Raw genomic sequence first — 21,378 nt, 5'->3', positions numbered from 1 at the left:
ACCCCACCCCCCCCCCTCCCCCCTCTTTTTTCCCCCTTTCTCCCCCCATTTCTCCTCCCCCCTTTCCCCCCCTTTCCTCCCTCCCCTCCCCTCCACCTCCTTTTCCCCCCCTTTCTCCTCCCCCTTCCCTCCTTTCTCCCCCCTCCCTTCCCCCCCTTTCTCCCCCCCTCCCCTTCCCCCCTCCCCTTCCCCCCCTCCCTTTCCCCCCTTTCTCCTCCCCCTTCCCCCCCTCCCTTTCCCCCCTTTCTCCTCCCCCCTTCCCCCCCTTCCCCCCTCCCCTTTCCCCCTTCCCTTCCCCCCCTTCTCCCCCCTTCTCCCCCCTCCCCTTTCCCCCCCCTCCCCCTTCCCTCCCCCCATCAGAACGAGTGCGCATATGAAGAAAGCCAAGAGTTCTAACATGGGCAGTAAATATGCATGTGAATAACAGAATGCGACCACAGGAACCTTGGTCACAGGCAGAGTGACAACCGTTTGTGTATGCAACTGTCGTATATGCAACTATTGTTGCCCAGCTTCTTTGATTATGTATTTGCCTATGGCGCTGTTTTGTTTTGTTATATGTACACAAATCTTTTTAATAAATGTTAAAATCCCAATAAAAATCTTTTTCCAAAACAGTAGTTTAGCAAAGATATTATGAAAAAGTATTTTTATTTCAAGAAGTTAAAGTACCAAATCTGTTGTGTACATACAAGTTGTAAAAATGTTAGCTGTTCACTTGTGATGCTCTGTTACTATTTGCAGTCATGCGTGAGATTCTTTGCATGCACATGGCAGATCCATTAGTGAGAAAACTATTGATGTTTTCAGTTCAGCGTCCTGGACACATTGCCAAAACCATATCAGGGCCAAAGGTACCCAATTAAAATATGCCACAAAAAGTTAAGATTTCCCCATTGAGAATAACCCAAAAAACAGAAACTGAGCTTTCCAGGGAAAGGTCAAGAAAGAACCGAGTGCATCATGAAATACCTTAGCTCATTTTTATGAATCTGCTCCATTTTTCTTTCCAGCTTTTGTGTTTGCTTAGGAAACAACTTGATTTCACCAACGTAACCCTCTGGGTGTTCATGTGGCTCATAGTCACCCAACTCAGCTGCCAAGAGAGAAACATCTTTAAAAATACGATGAACTGTTCAGCAAATTAAGTTATTGGAATTTTAATGATAATACATTTCTAAATGAAACTAGTTTTCCATCAAAACTGTACCATCTACTAAGCGAAAATTCATGAAACAATGAATTTCAGAGTACTGTTGAACAGTCTATTTTGTTCATTGCGCTGCAAACTGAAATGACACTGCAGCAATAAACTTCACATTTATGTGCACGGTTTTATAAATGTTCTGCTAATTACTGGAATCAATTTCATTAAGCAATTCAAAATAAATGATCTGTTACACAAAGGTTTCTAGTATCAGCTATTAAAACAACCTGGGGCAGATCCCATCCCACCAATGACACAGAAATGCAAGTCAAACCAATTCTCTCTTCTGTCTGAGGGTTTCTAAAATGTAGCAGCAAGGAGAGTTGACAGCAAAACTGCCAGCTATATTAAATAGTAGTCATTGTGGGTCTGACCTTAAATACCACAGGTCTCTCCATCATGCTCTGCCAGCTGTTGTTTCTTTGCCCATTAAGGTCTTGCTGTAATAAGTACCATCATCTGGACATACCATGTGATTTATTTCCATTTGTTCTCCACTAGATTCTTAAAAGAGCCATTCAAGTATGTCCCAAAGAAATTTGTAACTTTTATTTTAACTATGGAGGTCAATGGGAATGATAATCTGGTAGGATGTATAACATGCAGCTGATTAGATAATGCTTACCGCACACTATCGCTCAAAGACAAATACCCTTCTTTCTGATCCCAAGCTTTTATCCTCATTCCGTGCATCATTTTAGCACTTCCTTAAGTGTAATCATTATTGTTCTTGAATTTTCTCCTTATTTGCAGGAAATCAATCCTCACTTCTTCCCCGATACCTTGGCAAATGCTCCAGCAACACCCTGGCAAATGCTCCAGCAACATTTTAAATGAATGAGGTATCCACGTGAAGTTGCCCTAAGTCAGGCGTTTTCAGAGTGGAGGTCGCGGGTAGGTGTCCGGACGGTCACAGTGCCATCCATCGCGGCGTTCCCAATCGCGTGAATTCAGGCTTTTTAAAATGCCGGCTGCGAGAGGCTTTAAAAATGACGGCCGCAACCGGCTTTAAATATGCAGGTGTGCTGTGCATGTGCGCCTGCTCATCAGTGAACATGCCCAGAGCAAAGCACAGTCTCCTCCTGACTTGAGAGCGCTGACCCAGGAGATTTTTTTTAAAAATTCAATTCAGTCTTCCTGCATCTGTCTTGAATATGCTCAGTGGCTGAGCCCGCAGAACTGTCTTTGATAGTGAATTTCAGAGATTAAAAAGATTCACAATACTTTGAGTTAAGTAATTCCTCCGCATCTATGTCTAAAATCGTTGCATTGTAATTTGCAGACTATATCCCCAGGCTGTAAACCACCCATCTGAGGAAAACTTATATTCTGCATCTGCTCTGTAGAGTCCTGAGAGAATAATGCCTGTTTCAGTGAGCTCATTTCTCATTCTTTGCTACTCTAGACTATAGAATATAAACCCAGGCTCACCTCTCGCATTAAAGACAAGAGAAAATGGTGGGTCGCGAGGATCGGCTGGCGTGGGTCGCGAAGGATGGCCGGTTGGTAGAAATGGGTCCTGGGCAAAAAAGTTTGAAAAACACTGCCTTAAGTTATGGCAGGGGACTGAGAGAATCACTGCAGAATTTTTGAGTCAAAACACAGATTTTTCATCTTCACGGTGAATGGGCACATGGATGTGTGAATGATCACATTTGGTTGGAAGAAGTCTGATTTTTCTCCACATTCCCAATCTTGCGCCTTTTCTTGAGGGTCAGGATGCCTAAGCCGGAGCAAGGCAGGTGGTCGAGTCAGGAAATTTCCAAACCCACGGGACCAGCCTAGATAAAACGTGTCCCAATACACACAATGAGCCATAGAATAACAATGGCAAGTGTGAAGCAGCTGAAAGACAAAACAAATGTTCTTTTGCCTGTCATCACCCGGCAAGGTAGCACAGTGGTTAGCACAGTTGCTTCGCAACGCGGGTGCTCCGGTTTCCTCCCACAGTCCAAAGATGAGCAGGTTAGTTGGATTAGCCATGCTAAATTGCCCTTAGTGTCCAAAAAGGGTAGGTTAGGTTAGGGTGGCTTACTGGATTACAGGGATAGGGTAGAGGTGTGGGCTTGGGTGGGATGCTCTTTCCAAGAACTGATGCAGACTTGATGGGCCGAATGGCCTCCTTCTGCTCTGTAAAAGGGTACCACGGTAGCATTGTGGTTAACACAATTGCTTCACAGCTCCAGGGTCCCAGGTTCAATTCCGGCTTGGGTTACTGTCTGTGTGGAGTCTACACATCCTCCCCGTCTGTGCGTGGGTTTCCTCCAGGTGCTCCGGTTTCCTCCCACAATCCAAAAATGTGCAGGTTAGGTGGATTGGCCATGATAAATTGGCCTTCGTTTCCAAAATTGCCCTTAGTGTTGGGTGGGGTTACTGGGTTATGGGGATAGGGTGGAGGTGTTGATCTTGGGTAGGGTGCTCTTTCCAGCAGCCAGTGTAGACTCGATGGGCCAAATGGCCTCCTTCTGCACTGTAAATTCTATGATCTATGATATCTGGTCTATGTATTTACATTGTGTATTTATCGTATGTCCTACGATTTCATGCATGGAACGATCTCCCTGAACTGTACGCAGAACAATACTTTTCACTGTACCTCTGTACACGTGAAAATAAATCTAAATCTACCTGATGTCACTTCCAATGGAAACTACAGAAAATTACCTTCATGGGCTGCACAATAGTTACAATCTGCACCACATCACAGGGAAAATGCTTTTGGTTCAACTGGTCTTTGCTGTTTTTCATATTTCACATAATCAGCTCCCATTCCATTTACCTATTTTCACCCTGCTGCCATTTCATTCTATCCCCTTCTCTCTCAAATAATCATCCAGTCTCCTATGGAATGTGCTAATACGTTTTGCTTCAACCACTCTATTTGGCAGTGCATTCCACATCCTCAGCACATGCTCTGTAACGGAATTCCTCCGAAATTATTTGTTTTATCTATTACTGTCTCTTATATCCCATCCCACCCTCAGAGGTATTCTAAATTCACCCACAAATGGAAACATTTTCTCCATAACCATTCTGACATGTACGGTGGATGAGGGGTGTTGGTTTAAATCTTTCAAAGGCAAATTAAATTGCGAGCTGATCATTTCAACTTCCCTGTCTTCAAAATGTTTCATTAAATCTTTATCGTCACAAGTAGGCTTACATTAACACTGCAATTAAATTACTGTGAAAAGCCCCTAGTCGCCACACTCCTGCTCCTTTTCGGGTACACAGAGGAAGAATTCAGAAGTACGTCTTTCAGGACTTGTGGGAGAAAACTGGAGCACCCGGAGGAAATCTGCGCAGACACGGGGAGTATGTGCAGGCTCCGCACAGACAGTGACCCAAGCTGGGAATCAAACCTGGGACCCTGGCGCTGTGAAGCCACAGTACTTTGCACTGTTCTACAATGCCGTCCCGTTTAACGAGTCCTCAATGGCTACCCTCGAGACTGGGGGTCATTAAACGCAGGAGAATCAGAAAACCAGGCAGCAACTTCAGTCGCTTTCTCGCTCTCACTCAGTAATCTCTCTTCAGAAGGTGATGAAAATTTCATTGGCAATCTGTTCGGGGCTCAACCAAAGTCTTAACCAATGAAGTCACATTGCTGTTCCACACAAAAATCATGCCTCAGTATCTCTAACATTACATACAGAGCAAAATGCACATTGAAGCAATGTATCCTTTTTTCGTCATATATGGCCAACTTGGAGGGAGCGTTGCTCCTTCGGGAATAAAATTTAAGAAAACAATTTCACCACAGAAAATTCTAAGCAATCTGAAAAAAACCAAACCAAGCAGCATCTACTCACCTCAAAGCATAATTTCAAGTTCAGTGAAATCACACCCCAAATAATTGTAAATTTATGATCAACTTCTCCCAAAGGGTTGGAATCTGTGGAATTCGCTACCCCAGAGTGCAGTGGATGCAGGGACAGTGAATACATTTAAGGAGGAGTTAGACAGATTTTTAATTGGTAATGGGTTGAAGGGTTATGGAGAACGGGTAGGTCGGTGTAGTTGAGGCCAGGATGGGTTCAGCCATGATCACATTGACGGTGTTAGGCTTGGAAGGCTAAATTGTCTACTCCTGCTCCTGGGCCATGTGTTCTAGGGAGGAGATGCTCTGGCTGATATTGCAATCCAGCTCTTGATCTGTAGCATTTTGGGTAGCAGATGAGGAACATATCAGGCATGATAGAATGATGGAGCAGACTCGATGGGCTGAATGGCCTATTTCTGCTCCTATGTCTTGTGAACCTATGAACTTTATACAATTCTGGTTTGGCCACTGCTGAAGTGTTGTTTCCAATTCTGGGCAGCGCACTTTAGGAAGGATATGAAGGCTTTAGAGAGGCTTTAGCAAAGATTTACAAGAATGGTTCCAGGAGTGATGAACTTCAGTTTTGTGGCTAGGTTGGAAAAGCTGGAGTTGTTCTCCTCTGAGAAGGCAGAGAGGGAATTTGTGAATGGTGTTCAAAATCTTGAAGGGTCATGACAGAGAAAATGTTCTCAGTAGCAGAATATTCAAGAGCCTGGATGCACAGATTTAATGTGATTGGCAAAAAAAACAAAGGTGACACTCGGTAAAACACTTTTACGCAGTGAGCGGTTGTGATCTGGAAATGCATTGCTTGCGGGCCTGTTGGACACAGATTTAATCGTGGTTTTCAAAATGAAATTGGATAAGCATCTGAAGGGGGAAAAATGTGTGGGAAAGGCAGGAGTTTGGGATGAGCGAAATTGCTGTTACACTGGCAAGAACTCAAATGGACCAAATGGATTTCCTATGTGCTGGAACTATTTTATGATTCTAATTGACTGCAGTACAATATTTATGTAACCGAAGTCCTTATTTTGGCAATTTCTCTCACTTTTTTTTTACAAAGTTATATTTTGGTATCTGTACTTCCTTGCAACAGTGGTAGCAGATAGTAATCAATTTGAAGTTAATTTGCTGTTTCAGTTCTCAGCCACTGCAGAATACTAGAAAAATGCACTACGTGTGCATAAATGCTAACCATTGTTACGTTATGAAATAATGAAAAACAATAAGCTGATCCACTTCATTTTAGAATAATTGATCGGTCTTATCAGTAGAGTGATATTTGGTTTGAAAACAACTTTTTCAAAGTAACTTAAATGAATCCTAATAATGTGCCAAAATGGATCATATTGTGTTTGGGAACCTACCTTGTAAAGTATATGCACCCAAGGAAGCAGCATCTGACAAAGAGCAAAGCAGGCGTCCATGAAATATGTCCCTTTTAATTTGAAGGTACAATAAATACCTGTAAAGTAACAAATTTAAATCAACAACTGTTTCACAAAATGTTTAATATACAAAGCTAATACACCAGGCCCTGATTTTAATCCTACTTCACCTTCCCGGCACAAAGGTTGAGCATCAATACAATGAGAGCCACATTCAACCCAAAGCAGTCATTCGCAACCCAGTAGCATTCTAAAGAAAATAATGCCTGGACTAACCCAGTGTTGTCCTGTAGTATAGCCCCTGGAGCATTTGCGATGGTCTGCTAGATGCTACACAACTATGCCATTTGGAAATATCAAGTATTGCAGCCACCATAGGAACAAGCAGTACAGGAACAAGATGAAGAAAGGTTTGAGGAAGAAGAGGATAATAAGGAAGACCAAGTCCAGATTTTGATGTCAGAGAAGTATGGCCACAAATTGTGGAAGAGAGATTCTCCTCATCAAACCCTGCACAACCACAGTCACAACACTTGGTTTGCTCCTTCCATCCACATTTTGAATGTTCTCCAGCACTACTACCACAAATATCATTTTCTTAGATGACTAAGAGTGTGAAGATTAGCTACAGTGCAATTAAAAAGCCTCTTTATTAAATATCAAGCACCTTGCAGGTTTAATAACCTTTATAGTTTTTAATTTTTTTGTGGAGTGTCATTGTCACTAGCAAGGTCTGCATTTAGTGCCCTTGACAAGATGTTGGTGAGCTGCTTTAGTCAACCACTGCAGAATATCTCATGGAGTTTCACTTATGGTGCTATTCGGAAGGTGTTTCCAGGATTTGATCCAGTGACAATGAAGGGACGGTGATATAGCTCCAAATCAAATGGTGTGCAACCTGGAGAGGAATTTGCACATGATAACATCCCCAACATCTGCTGTCCTTATACTTTTAGGTGATAGAGGTTTCAGGTTTGCATGATGCAACCGAAGGAGATCTAGAGAGTTGCTGCAGGGCATCTTGTAGAGGGTACACACTGGAAGTAGATGGGGTTCTGATCAAGTAGGCTATTTTGCCCTGGGATGGTATCAAACTTTTTGAGTGTTATTGGAGCTACACTCATCCAGGCAAGTGGAGCGCATTCCATCACACTCCTGACTTGCATCTTGTAGATGGTGGACAGAGTTCAGGGAGACAGAAGGGGAATTACTCACCACAGAATTCCCAGCCTCTGACCTGCTCTGGTAGTCAAAGCATGGCTGGTCCAGTTTATTTTCTGGTAAAGGGTAGTCCCAGGATGTTTATAGGGGGAGATTCAGTGATGTGAATGCCCTTGAATGTCAAGGGGAGATGGTTAGAAGCATCTTTAAGGAGTTATGAGACGTAGAGAAGCAGAGGGTTTTATGGAGGGAATTCTGGAGCTTAGGACCAATGCAGCTGAAGACACAGTCACCAATGGTGGAGCATTAAAATCAGGGATTCTCAAGAGGCCACAATTAGGTAAGCATAGATATCTTGTGAGAGTTGGAGAGCTAGAGGAGATTAAAAAGATAGGGAAGAGTGAGGCCATGGAGAGATTTGAAAACAAGACTGATAATTTAAAAATTCAAGAAGTTGCCTGACCTCTGGTGAATGTAGATCAATGAGGACAGCAGAGTTTTTGACAAACTCAGGTTTACAGAGTGAATGTAGAATGTGGGTAACTGGCCAAAGTGCACTGAAACAATCAACTGGAGGGGTTTCAGCAGCAAATAAACTATGGCAGGGTTAGAGACAAGTGACACTGCAGAGGTAGAAATGGGTAGTGTTAGTAACGATGCTGATGTGATTGGAAACTCATCTCAGTCAATTAAGACCTGAAGGTTGCTCGCATCACTTCACGATTATCAGGGAGGGGGATGGAGTTGGCAGACATGTGCAGCACAACAACCCTTGACACACGAGGGGAAACTAACCCCCATCACTAAATTTTCACATTACCGCCCACACCTCCACAACCACGCTGTATTGAGGGTAATCTACCTCCTTCCCTATCCATCCTCACCGGCATCGGGCCCCCCATCCCAATGAGTGATACACCGCTATGGGGACACGAAGGAGCCCCCGCTTTCAGCCCCCCACCACGATTTCAGAACCTCTCCCCCATTTCAGCCTTCCCCTCCATGCGCCCTCTTCAGGGCCCCTCTTCAGGAACCCCAATCATGACCCCCCCCCCCCTCCATTTGTCCTGGCCATAACCTCTCTCCAGCTCCGTCCCTTGCCAGTTCCACTTTGCAGCTTGGCACTGCTTTCTGGCATCCTTTTTTGGAAACCAGTAGTGATTCCTACCAGCCTCACGCTGCGGGGCAGTGAATCGTGGAAGCCAGAAGAAACTGGCATCAAATGGGCTGAGCATATTTAAATAAGTTTAAATCTGAGAGTCTGGTTCATGCCCAGTGAGGACGTGAACCAGATCTGGTCAAGTTCCGCAGTCTGGTGCGAACCCCATTTGGGGGATCTCCTGTTATTCTACGGGAATAGCGGTAGGTGTGCCAGCTGCAATGGGGATGGAGGGGGGGTTGGAATCACAATCCATGGGCGGCATTCTCCCCTACCCGGCGTGACGGAGGGTCCCGGAGTAGGGGAGTGGCGCCAACCATTCAGGGGTCGTGCCTCCCCAAAGGTGGGGAATTCCCGGAGTAGGGGAGTGGCGCCAACCATTCAGGGGTCGTGCCTCCCCAAAGGTGGGGAATTCTCCCCACCTTTGGGGGCCAGCCCCGCGCCGGAGCGGGTGCCACCAGAAGACCGGCGCAAAAAACTGGCGCCCCCGGCAGCGGGGCTGGTCGAAAGGCTTTCGCCGGTCCGCGCATGCGCCGGCAGTGACGTCAGCGGCAGCTGGCCACTGACGTCACTGCCGGCGCATGCGCGATGTGGGGTTCTCTTCCGCTTCCGCCATGGCGGAGGCCGTGGCGGACGCGGAAGAAGATAGTGCAGCCAGGGCACTGGCCCGGACTCTGAGCGGGGGGCCCCGATCGCGGGCCAGGCCACCGTGGGGGCACCCCCCGGGGTTCGATCGCCCCCCCGCCCCCCCCCCAGGACCCCGGGGGCCTGCTCGCGCCGCTGAGCCCGCCGTTCCAGAGGTGGTTTAAACCTCGGCGGCGGGAGAGGCCTCCCAGCGGCGGGACTTTGGCCCATCCGGGCCGGAGAATCACCGCAGGGGCCTCTCCGATCGGAGTGGCGAGATTCCTGCCGCCGCCACTTCCCGGGTGGCGGAGAATCTCTGCCACGGCAGGGGCGGGATTTTAGGCGCCCCCAGGCGATTCTCCGACTCTGCTGGAGGTCGGAGAATTTCGCCCCATATTAGGAATAAAAGACAATGGGTGGGATTTTCCAGCCATTCCTGCCAGTGGCATGTTCCAGACTCACAGGCGTCGGCCCATCTTCTCTCCTCATCTCTTTCCCCCCACCCCTTCCTGGGGGTGGAGGATATAAATAAGGAAACCCCCTTGATAGTGGCGGGATGGGAAGATCCCGCCACTGACCAACGGGGGTAGGCCACCTCCACTTTTGCAAAACATGCCGCAGATGGGGGGAGCATAAAAATCCCTCCCAATGACTTTGGTCTTCACTGTGTTTTATTTGAAGGATATTTCTGCGTCTCCAATACTGGATGACAGATAAACAGTCTAATAATTTAGCAACAGTGGAGGAGTCAACAAAGGCGGTGGTGATGTAGAGCTGGCTGTTGTCAGTGTATTCGTGAAAACTAACACCTGTTTTTGGATGATGCTGTTAAGGGGCAGGATACAGATAAGAGGTAAGGTGACCAGGAGGTTCCTCTATCATAACAGCGTGGAAGATGGTCATCCACTGTGAGGACAGAAGGGGGGGGGCATAATTGGCAGTTCTGACTCGAGGGCCTAGCTATAAATTATTGTGCCTTCACATTGGTCTGAGCAATCTGATCCCTGGATGTAAGAAATCAACAAATGCAATGAGTCAGAGGTTGGCAGAGGAGCAGGCAATTTGTTGTCGTAAGAGAGGATATCATAAACCATGGAGCCAATGTCACTCTCAAGAGACTGTAATTATACACTCCCCATACTCTGAGTTAGAAGGTGGTGAAGGAGTATAGTGATGGTCAAGGACCCCCTATCCATTGGCCTGGATTCTCCGTTCTGTAGACTAAGTACTCCCACTTGCGGAGAATCTATACTTGTTTCCACTAGCATTAGGGATGCTCCCAGGTGTGATTTTCTCTCCTTTAGCATGCTAATCTATGCGTGGAGGAGCGCTCACTAGATTCCATTTTGAGTGGGCGGCCCAATACCGAGGTCCAGCAATGGGTCATCTCCCTCCTACAATGCAAATGGTGTCCTCCCCCCCCCCCCCCCCCCCCCCCAACCGCTCAAAGGTAGGGGCATCCCATCCCCCAACCACAGGAATAATGGGTGCCCCCAACCCCACAACACCCCAGCCGCACATCAGACTCCCCCATCAGAGACCCCCACCAGAGACCCCAAACAGAAACCACCCATCCGCGATCCTCATCAGTCACCCCTGCCTGAAAGCTGAAAAGCAGTCCAGGCCGGAGAGCGAGAAATCACTGCAGAGTGTTTAAAGCAGCAGCTGTTACAAGTGTCAGAGTCTTATCTTAGCAACCTTGGTCAGGTTATGGTAGTGCACAGGTTACAGTAATACCTGGGGAGGATTGATTTGCTCTGCCACTGGTTCCCCCTGTTCAATACTGTTGAACCAATAAAAAACTGTAGAATCCATAATAAACTGTTTCTTCGTGAATAACGTAGGTCTGCAAAGACAAAATGATGGATGTAGCCGAAGCAAAAATGTGCTTTCTGTAAACTATAGTAATACCCAGGGGCAGGTGGAGAGATAAGGGGCGCAATTATCCAACCCCCACACTGGGTGGGAGAATCGCGGGAGGGCCGGGCGATTCACGCCACGCCGCCCTGGCACCTGCACGCGATTCTCCCACCCCGCCCCCAAAACAACGTGTTGCGTTTTACGACAGGCCGCTCGGATCGCCGCTCGCCATTTCTAACGGTCGAGCGGCGATTCTCAGGCCCGGATGAACCAAGCAGCCTGCCTAATCCAACCGGTTCACACCGGCGCCAACCACACCTGGTCGCTGCCGGCATGAACAGCGCGCGACCACTGCGTGTGGGGCCTGTGGGGGGGGGGGGGGGGAGGATCGAGCACCAGGGGGGTGCTCAGGAGGGGTCTGGCCCGCGATTGGGGCCCACTGATCATCGGTCCGGCGTCTCTAAAAGACGCACTCTTTTTCCTCCGCTGCCCCGCAAGATCCATCCGACATGTCTTTACGGGGACGACGGCAACCGCGCATGCACGGGTTGGTGCCGGCCAACCTGCGCATGTGCGGGTGACGTCATTTAAGCGCCGCCAGCTGCGTCATTTACGCGGCGCCGCTTTGACGCAGGCATCAAGGCCCGGCACGCGTAATTGACGCGGCGCCGCTCCTAGCCCCCTGGGGTGGGAGAATGGGGGCGAGGAGCGGCCTCCGATGCCGGAGTGAAACACTCCGGTTTTCACTCCGCCGCCGGCACTTTGTCTCCCTTTGGAAGAATTGCGCCTAAGGTTTGCAAACGAAGGATTGAAATTACTCATTTTCTATTGGTCCACTTTCCCCGTTTTCTATTGGCTAGAAATTCCATCCTTTCATTTGTTTAAAATGAAATTTTAATTGTGATATTATTAGTGTGTTGACATGCAAATATGGGATTAGACTGCGACTGTAAGCCAATTGGTTGAAAATGTTATAAGAATTACTGTTTCGCTAGATTCAGACAGAACATTGCACTGAATCCCACGGTGTTCTCCTTGTGCACAGCCAATAAAGATTAATCAAAGAGTACTCACCGTTCCTAATTGTTGATTTCCACAATATGAATCAGTATTGTGGTTAATGCTGGCAGCTTACCTATTTCATGTTAATAAGGCTCCCCAAGTGGTTTCATCTCTTAATTACATCCAAATAATTGGGTGCAAACATCCAACACTGCTGATTCTGTGCTCAAAAACAAGTCCACATGAACTTGCATCCGTATATCTTTCTGAAGTCTATTACAATCATTTCCACTGTTTGCCAAATCATCCGTTTACATTCAACATTTTGTAAAGTCATGAAATTCATTGACCTTTGGGCCCCTGTGAATTAGTCTGTGAAGATTATATTTAAGGTACAGGATGTTTCAATGTGTTTTACATTGGTTCCTGCCTAGTAACAAGGGTGGGGCTCTCTCTGATTGTTTTGAAATTAGATCAGTTCAAGTGTCAATGCATGGCTCTTCTTGAGCCCATCAGTTTAAAGGATTCTGCCAGCCAACAAGTGCCACAGAAACAGCCTCCAACCTAAAAAAAAAGAGACTTCAAGAAAAGAGTGTTATTGGAGCTAAGGTGCCCCTTTGGAGCAATAGCATTCTGCTTGGCGTGGCCACAGATTTGAAAGTGTGCTCATAAACTAGTGTACTCTGGAATCCAGGGAGAAGAAATCTCGGAAGGTGAGATCGAAACTCTGTAAGATGGACCATTGTTAAAGTTATCTGAGTGAGAAAATCTTTGAAGAGAATTCCAAAGAGATCTTCAAATGTGGAGATTAGAAAAACATGTGAGAAAGACAAAATTTTGGTGAGATTGATTGACACACTAAGATCTGGGTGACTTGTTGAGAAACCCATGGAATTCAATTTGGTTGCACCCGTCATTTACTCTGTAGTATGGTGTGTCTGATCACAGTTCATCTGTCAATTGACATATGCCTCATATTTACCCTGAATGTTAAAGCACAAGTCATATTGCTAAATTATTCTATCTTTCTGAACTTGAATAAAATATTTTGATTTTGAGTTTGTTCAAAACCCATATTCCAAAAGCAGGTGTTTTGAATCTCAATCTTAACCTACCTGAAACAAATCCTCATTGTTTCCTAATTGAATCACCCCCAAAGTCCCAGGGTCTGACCAAGGATTGTAACTATGGCGTGATTCAACAGAAACATTTCAAGTCCAGTTTTGGGCACATTTGTCAGGATGTTTCTTGATGGCTGCATTTCAACAGCATTTCCCCATTTTTTTGGCCTCGGGGAGTTTCTTCCAGTCAAAGCCACATTTAGAAGGTTTTCATGCATTGGGGAGCTGAGCTCACTGGCAGGACTGGCTCCTCACAGGTTGGGGCACCATTTTTAAAGGCTGCCCTGATGTTTACACCCACCTTTCAGGAACCCCCACCTTCACCCCCACAACCTTTCTGCAGTCCACTAAAATCCCCCTCAACCTCTTTCATGGGCATGGAGCACAGGCCCCGACCCGTAGCAGTCAACCTGGCACCCGGACACCTTCTCTGCAGTCTAGAAGTGCCCCAGGCACTCTGGCCGTGCCAACTGAGCACCCTGGCAGTGCCAGGTTGGCCATGGTGCTGGCTGACACTGCCAGGTTGTCAGACTGGCACTGTCAAGGTACCCTGGTGCCAGAGGGTATGCCAGGTACTACCCTGCCCTGTCCCTGATTACCGTGGAGGGCTCTAGTGGCCTGCAAGAACACCCCCCCCCCCCCCCCCCCCCCCCGAAGTGCCATCACATCTGGTTCACGATTGTGAAAACAGTACTAAATGGTGCTGGTTAAGGGGTCACAGGCGTGGCCATGAACGCTGGTTAAATAAGGCACCAGGATATTTTTTTAATAATCTTTTTATTGTCACAAGTAGGTTTACATTAACATTGCAAAAGGCCCCCCGTCGCCACATTCCGACACCTGTTCGGGTACACTGAGAGAGAATTCAGAATGTCCAAATACACTTCTTTCGGGATTTGTGGGAGGAATTCGGAGCACCCGAGGCAAACCCACGCAGACAAACGGAGAACTTGCAGACTCTGCACAGGCAGTGACCCAAGCTGGAATCGAACTTGCGGCCCTGGAGCTGTGAAGCAACAGTGTTAACCACTGTGCTACCGTGCCACTCATGAGCATTTAAATGAGCATTATGGCTCATTATTTGGCTCATTTAAATATCATTACCTGGATCACAGCCAGCAAGGGCGTGATGCAGATCCCACTGGACGCCTGACTCGCGGGAGGTTTCAGCCACCGGTGTGGAACCCGATTGGGGGTCTCCCACAATTCACCCGTCACACTCAATATGGAGTTGGGCGCCCTGCAGTGGGAAAATCTGTCCTACATCTGTGCTTCATATACCAAAATCCAAATCATTTTTTTCACCAAAAAACAAAAGCAGGTGCGACAAAGACCCAGGTATACCACTCTTATAAAATGTTCCGGTCCAAGCAACACTTTGACTCATTAGTTTGTGTCTAGAAACAAATAACTTTCTGTCCGTGCGACTACATTTCTCTTTCTATCATGTATTATGTTATCAGAGTGCATTTTCCACACAAAGAATACCTGAAGTTCCTCTGACATGTAACAATCCTAGCTGAAAAGAGGGCTGTGGGTGGGGTGCTTTGTGGACATTGATTACACGTTCATACTCTACTATAAATAGCCCATTAGCATTCACTATGTAGCCTCAGACATTGAAAGTGGTCACTTAGGCAAAGTAGTAAATCATAGAAAATTGCTGACCAAAGCAAACCTGTCATAGAGGTAATTTCATTTGAGTTTTAAATCCTTCATTCAACCTATGCCTGTACTAGTATAATACATGCAAATACATGTACTGACATTAACCCTGTGGTTTGTATGCACTTACGTTTGATATCAATTAAAATATTACAACCGAAATATTTGCACAATTTTTTATCAACCCTCTCATATTGCAATTTTGATTCAGGTCAGTTGACAAGTTTATTTGCCATGATGATGAAAGTATCAAAAACACAAAGGTTCCCCTAAAAATTGGGTCACGGCTGCTTTGTCAACAAGAACAACTTGTGCAAAGATGAATAAGAACAAAGTACATCATTTCATTACCATGGATCATCCACACACACTGCTACCTTGCCTAAGATTCCACTCATCTTAATAACCCAAGATTTAATCTGTCCAGATATTATGCATTGTCATAAAGTTATTTTCTCTGGAAGATTGTTTTGCTGTTTTATTTCAAAGAAATGGTGAGATCAAATAGCAGAGCATTACGGTAGCATTGTGGTTAGCACAATTGCTTCACAGCTCCAGGGTCCCAGGTTCGATTCCCAGCTTGGGTCACTGTCTGTGAGGAGTCTGCACATTCTCCCCGTGTGTACATGGGTTTCCTCCGGGTGCTCTAGTTTCCTCCCACAGTCCAAAGATGTGCAGGTTAAGTGGATTGGCCATGCTAAATTGCCCTTAGTGTCCAAAATCCCCTTCGTGTTGGGTGGGGTTACTGGGTTATGGGGATAGGGTGGAGGTGTGCGATTGGGTGGGGTGCTCTTTCCAAGAGCCGATGCAGACTTGATGGGCCGAATGGCCTCCTTCTGCACTATAAATTCTATGAAATTATTACAGAACCACAACAGAAAACCACCCAGCTCAAAGTGAATTAAAGAGATGGGGAACATTTCACTTGTCTCAGCTTTATGCAGAAATTTGAACTTCAGTTGCATTGTGCCAGTGCACTCAATGTTAAGTGGACAAAACCATTTTCCATTTACTTTAGTCATGGAGTTAATGACTAAGTCAGTTATAAGGTGATAGATCCCACTCTATGTTCAATTCAATTACATAATGTGTTCAGCGGTTCCATGTTCACGGAATGTAAGCTAACTGAAACATTGCTTTGATAGTGCAGCATCAAGCAATGAGGGGAAACCTTCATAGATATCTACAATTAATATCAAAAAGAAAAGAATATAAAGAGTCTCTATAAACTTATATTCTTTTTAGTTTCCTCCAACTGCCTCCAATATCTGCTTCTCACTGTCTGGGATAATTTGCATTCTCTTTTCCTTCATGCTATTTATTTTAGTTCCCCATTTCTTATTTGCTCCATGTTTGTTACCTTTCTTGACATCTGGGGTGGAATTCTCCGACCCCCCCCCCGCCGGGTGGGAGAATCGCCGGGGGTCGGTGTGAATCCCGCCCCCGCTGTCTTCTCAATTCTCTCGCCCCCCCGAAAACCGGCCCGGCGTGAGTCGCACGCCCGCCTCGGAGATTGGCGGGATCCGGCGTGACTCAATGGGCGCCGGGGCCGCCAAATTCTCCGGCCCGTGATGGGCCGAAGTCCCGCCCGTCTGTAGCTGGTCCCGTCAGCGTAAATCAGAGTAGGTCCCTTACCGGCGGGACCTGGTAGCGCGGGCGGGTTCCGGGGTTCTTGGGGGTCGCGGGGGCATCTGTCCTTGGGAGGTGCCCCCACGGTGGCTTGGCCCGTGGTCGGGGCCCACCGATCCGTGGGCGGGCCTGTGGTATGGGGGCACTCCATTTCTCCGCATCGGTCGCTGCGGTCCTCCGTGATGGTCGATGCGGAGACAAAACCTCCCACGCGTGCGCGGGGATGATGCCAGCACACGCTGGCGCTCCCACGCATGCGCCGACTCGCGCCAGCCAGCGGAGGACCTTCGGCGCTGGTTGGCATAGCGCCAAGCCCCTATCCCACCAGCTGGCAGGGGTGCAAACCACTCCGGGGCGGGCCTAGCCCCTGATGGTGCAGAGGATTCCACACCTTTGGGACGGCCCAACGCCAGAGTGGTTCACGCCACTCCGTCCCACTGGGACCCCCCGCAGGGTACAGGAGAATCCCGGCCCTGCTTCTTTCTGGCCTGCCTGGCATCCTACTTTACCATCAGTTTATTCCTGCAATTACAAATCATGTTGTTTGGATCTAAGACTCCACAACAATTTTACCACATGAACCTAGTGACATAATAAATAAATTCTTTAAAGTAGACCTGATCACTTTTATTAAAATATATAACTGAACAGAAATGACCTAATTTATCAGCAGAGTCTGTAGCAAAAGCAGCACTTGCAGGCAGTTCAAGTAAATAGCTGACCTCAGCATTCTGTCTCAACATTTAATCAGAATGTTTATTGTTTTATTATACTTGCTAACAAATGGGAATTATCTCTTAAATGGGCTATTCAATTCTGTAAGTTAACAAATGAAGGTGAGAAATGGAAGGAGACAGTACATTTTAAATACTTAAATGTTTTGTCAGCTGAAAAATGTGGCATCTGTTTAATACAGTCCTTGATTTCACCCAGCCCCAGAAGTGCTTCCAGCCCTTGTTTCCTGTCCTCCCCTATCACCGGTATATCCAGTCTGTCGACAAACTGTTCCATCCCAGAGTCCCCCTCTATACACCTCTGGGGAGCTCAGAGGTGTATAGCCCTCGATAAAGGTTTGTAAAGGCCCAGTTAATTCTGTTCAGGTCCACTGCCATCCTGCCATTTCTGTCCCTAACTTGTGCTATCTCTTTCACGGCTGCCTGTTTTCTCAACTGGTGTGCCAACATGAGGCTGGTCTTGTCTCCATTTTGTAGAAGTGCCTGGCAGAGCTGAGGGACTACCTTCTGTGCGGAGAGCAGGTCAAATTCCATCTGCAGCTTTCCTCCACCAGCAGTTCCTCGATTGGGGCCGTGGAGTATCGCCAATCCACCTCTAGTATGGAAGGCAGCACGGTAGCACAGTCGTTAGCACAGTTGCTTCACAGCTCCAGTGTCCCAGGTTCGATTCACCGCTTGGGTCACTGGCTGTGTGGAGTCTGCACGTTCTCCCTGTGTCTGCGTGGGTTTCCTCCAAGTGCTACGGTTTCCTCCCACAGTCCAAAGATGTGCAGGTTAGGTGGATTGGCCATGCTAAATTGCCCTTCATGTCCAAAAAGGTTTGGTGGGGTGACTAGGTTACGGGGATAGGGTGGAAGTGTGGGCTTAAGTAGGGTGCTCTTTCCAAGGGCCGTTGCAGACTCGATGGTCTGAATGGCCTCCTTCTGCACTGTAAATTCTATGATCTGTGATCTATGAGTCGATTAGCCACTGCTTGGCTGCCCTTTCTTTCCTGTCCCTAAGAGCCCGATTCACTATGATTTCACCCCTGTTCACCATTTCCAGTGTCTCCCAGAATATGGAGGGTGAGACATTCTGGTTGCAGGATACATAACCATTGATGGCTTGGAATATTTTTGTGAAGAATTCCTTATTGGCGTGGAGTTTTGGTAAATAGATGTGAATGGATGTCAGATGGTGTATCCTCTGTACTGGTTAGAAGAGCCCTCCAAGTCATTATTTGTAACATCTCATTATCAGGGCTTCTTACTATGTCTCTACTCTCTGAAAGTCCTCAAATGGTTCAGTTTGCTGCTTTGGAACCTCATGTTCCTCTTCTGAGTCATCATTCAAATCATCCTGAGCATGCCTGGCAGTCCATGATATCCTACTCTGCCGGTTCTCTGCCCCCCCCCCCCCCCCCCCCCCCCCCCCCCCCCCCCCCGCAATGTCTGGATGTGCGGTGTACAGTTAACAACGGTGATCAGTGAGAATGAGCCAGTGCATTCTGCAAGGCGCCAGCTGATCAGTCTTGGCAGCAAACCTCATTTTGTGCAGACCCTCTTCAGTCGCCCTGCTGGAAGCACGGCTGCATTGTAACTTTCTCCTGCCTCAAGAGGGAATCCCAAAATAGTCCCAAAAACTCTTACTTTCTCAGCCTGGCTCTCATCATCAGTGGTCAACTTTGTGACATTGCCTACTCTCATGAAATCTCATGCAAAGTCCTCCTTACTAATATCTGGGGCCTTGTGCCAAAGTTGGGAGACCTATCTCACAGACTAGTTGAGCAACAGCCTGACAAAGTTATACTCACATAATCATACCTTACAGACAATGGCCCCAGACAATGGCCCAGACACCACTATCACAATTCCTGGGTATGTCCTGTCTCACCAGCAGGACAGACACAGCAGAAGTGGCAGCACAGTGGTATACAGTCGGGAGGAAGTTGCCCTGGGAGCCCTCAGCATCGACTCTGGGCGCATGAAGTTGCATGTATTCAGCTTAAACGTGGGTAAGGAAACCTCCTGCTGATTACCACGTACCAGCCAACATCAACTGATGATTAAACACCACAAAGGAAGCACTGAGGGTGGCAAGGGTGCAGAATACGCTCTGGGTGGGGACTTCAATGTCCATCATCAAGAGTGGCTCAGTAGTACCACCACAGACCGAGCTGGCCAGTACTAAAGGACCGAGCTGCTAGACTGGGTCTGCAGCAGCTGGTGAGGGAACCAACAAGAGGGAAAAACATACTTCACCTCATCCTCACCAATCTACCTGCTGCAGATGCATCTGTCCATGACAGTATCAGGAGAAGTGACCACCACACAATCCTTGTGCAGACAATGTCCCGTCTTTACATTGAGGGTACCCTCCATCATGTTGTGTGGCACTACCACCGTGGTAAATGGGACACACTTCGAACAGATCTAGCAATTCAAGTCTGGCATCCATGTGGTGCTGTGCGCCATCAGCAGCAGATTTGCATTCAACCACAATCTGCAACCTCATGGCCCGGCATTTCCCCCACTCTACCATTACCACCAAGCCAGTGGGTTAACCCTGGTTCAATGAAGAGTGCAGGAGAGCATGCCAGGAGCAACATCAGGCATACCAAAAAAATGAGGCGTCAACCTTGTGATGCTACAACACAGGGCTCCTTGTGTGCCAAACAGCATAAGCAGCAAGTAATAGACAGAGCTAAACGATTCCACAACAAACGAATCAGATCTAAACTCTGTAGACCTGCCACATCCAGCCGTGAATGGTGTCGGCAATTAAACAACTCACTGGAGGAGGAGGCTCCACAAATATCACCATCCTCAATGATTGAGGAGCCCAGCACATATGTGCAAAAGACAAGGCTGAGGCATTTGCAACAATCTTCAGCCAGAAGTGCCGAGTGGATGAGAGTCACACCTGGCACAAAGGGAGATGTTGTGGTGGTTGGAGCTCAATCATCTCAGCTCCAGGACATCACTGCAAAAGTTCTTGAGGGTAGTGTCCTAGGCCCAACTATCTTCAGCTGCTTCATCAATGACCTCCCTTCCATCATAAGGTCAGAAGTGGGGATGTTTGCGGATGACTGCACAATGTTCAGCACCATTTGCGACTCCTCAGATAATGAAGCAATCCATGTCCAAATGTAGCAAGATCTGGACAATATCCAGGCTTGAGCTGACAAGTGGCAAGTTACATTGGCGCCACACAAGTGCCAGGCAATGACCATCTCCTACAAGAGAGGAGCTAACCATCGCCCCTTGACATTCAATGGCATTACCATCGCTGAATCCCCTACAATCAACATCCTGGGGGTTGCCACTGATCAGAAACTGAACTTGATCAGCCATATTAATACTGTGGCTACCAGGGCAGACAAAAGCTAGGAATCCTACGGCAAGTAACTCACCTTCTGACCCACAAAGCCTGTCCACCATCTACAAGGCACAAGTCAGGAGTGTAATGAAATACTCTCTACTTGCCTGGATGAGTGCAGCTCCAACAACACTCAAAAAGCTCAGCACCATCAAGGACAAAGCTGACCGCTTGATTGCTCCCCCTTCCACAAACATTCAAACCCTCCATCACCGACGAACAATGGCAGCTGTGTTTATCATCTACAGGATGCACTGCAGTAATTCACCAAGGTTCCTTCGGCAGCAGCTTCCAAACCCATGACCACTACCATCTAGAAGGACAAGAGCAGCAGATACCAGGGAATCCCACTACCTGGAGGTTCCCCTCCAAGTCACTCACCACCCTGACTTGGAAATATATTGGCATTTGTCGCTGCGGCAACATCCTGGAACTCCCTGCCTAACAGCGTAGTGGGTTTACCTACACCTTAAGGATTGTAGTGGATCAAGAACACAACTCACCACATTCAGAAGGGCAACTAGGGATGGGCTATAAATGCTGACCTAACTAGCGACGCCCACATTCCATAAATAATTATTTTTTAAACTCTCCTGCACAATGCATCAGTTACCATCCTGACACAATGATGGATTGATTGTTGCA

At 47.2% G+C, this 21,378-nt stretch overlaps 1 protein-coding gene across 6 annotated transcripts in view; it reads right to left on the bottom strand.

Annotated features, from left to right (window-relative positions):
* Window positions 1–21,378, bottom strand: part of frmd3 (FERM domain containing 3) — a 277,660-nt gene that overhangs the window by 123,106 nt on the left and 133,176 nt on the right. For all 6 annotated transcript variants that reach the window (XM_038804886.1, XM_038804887.1, XM_038804888.1 and 3 more), the window contains 2 exons: window positions 6,401–6,498; window positions 973–1,096 (listed from right to left, as the gene is read on the bottom strand). In XM_038804886.1, coding sequence (XP_038660814.1) covers window positions 973–1,096; window positions 6,401–6,498 — 222 coding nt within the window. The remainder of the gene's footprint in view (window positions 1–972; window positions 1,097–6,400; window positions 6,499–21,378) is intronic.

The sequence above is a fragment of the Scyliorhinus canicula genome, chromosome 8 (genome assembly GCF_902713615.1).
Source record: "Scyliorhinus canicula chromosome 8, sScyCan1.1, whole genome shotgun sequence".
In the NCBI taxonomy this organism is placed as follows: Eukaryota; Metazoa; Chordata; class Chondrichthyes; order Carcharhiniformes; family Scyliorhinidae; genus Scyliorhinus; species Scyliorhinus canicula.
This window is presented reverse-complemented; position numbering and strand designations above follow the sequence as displayed.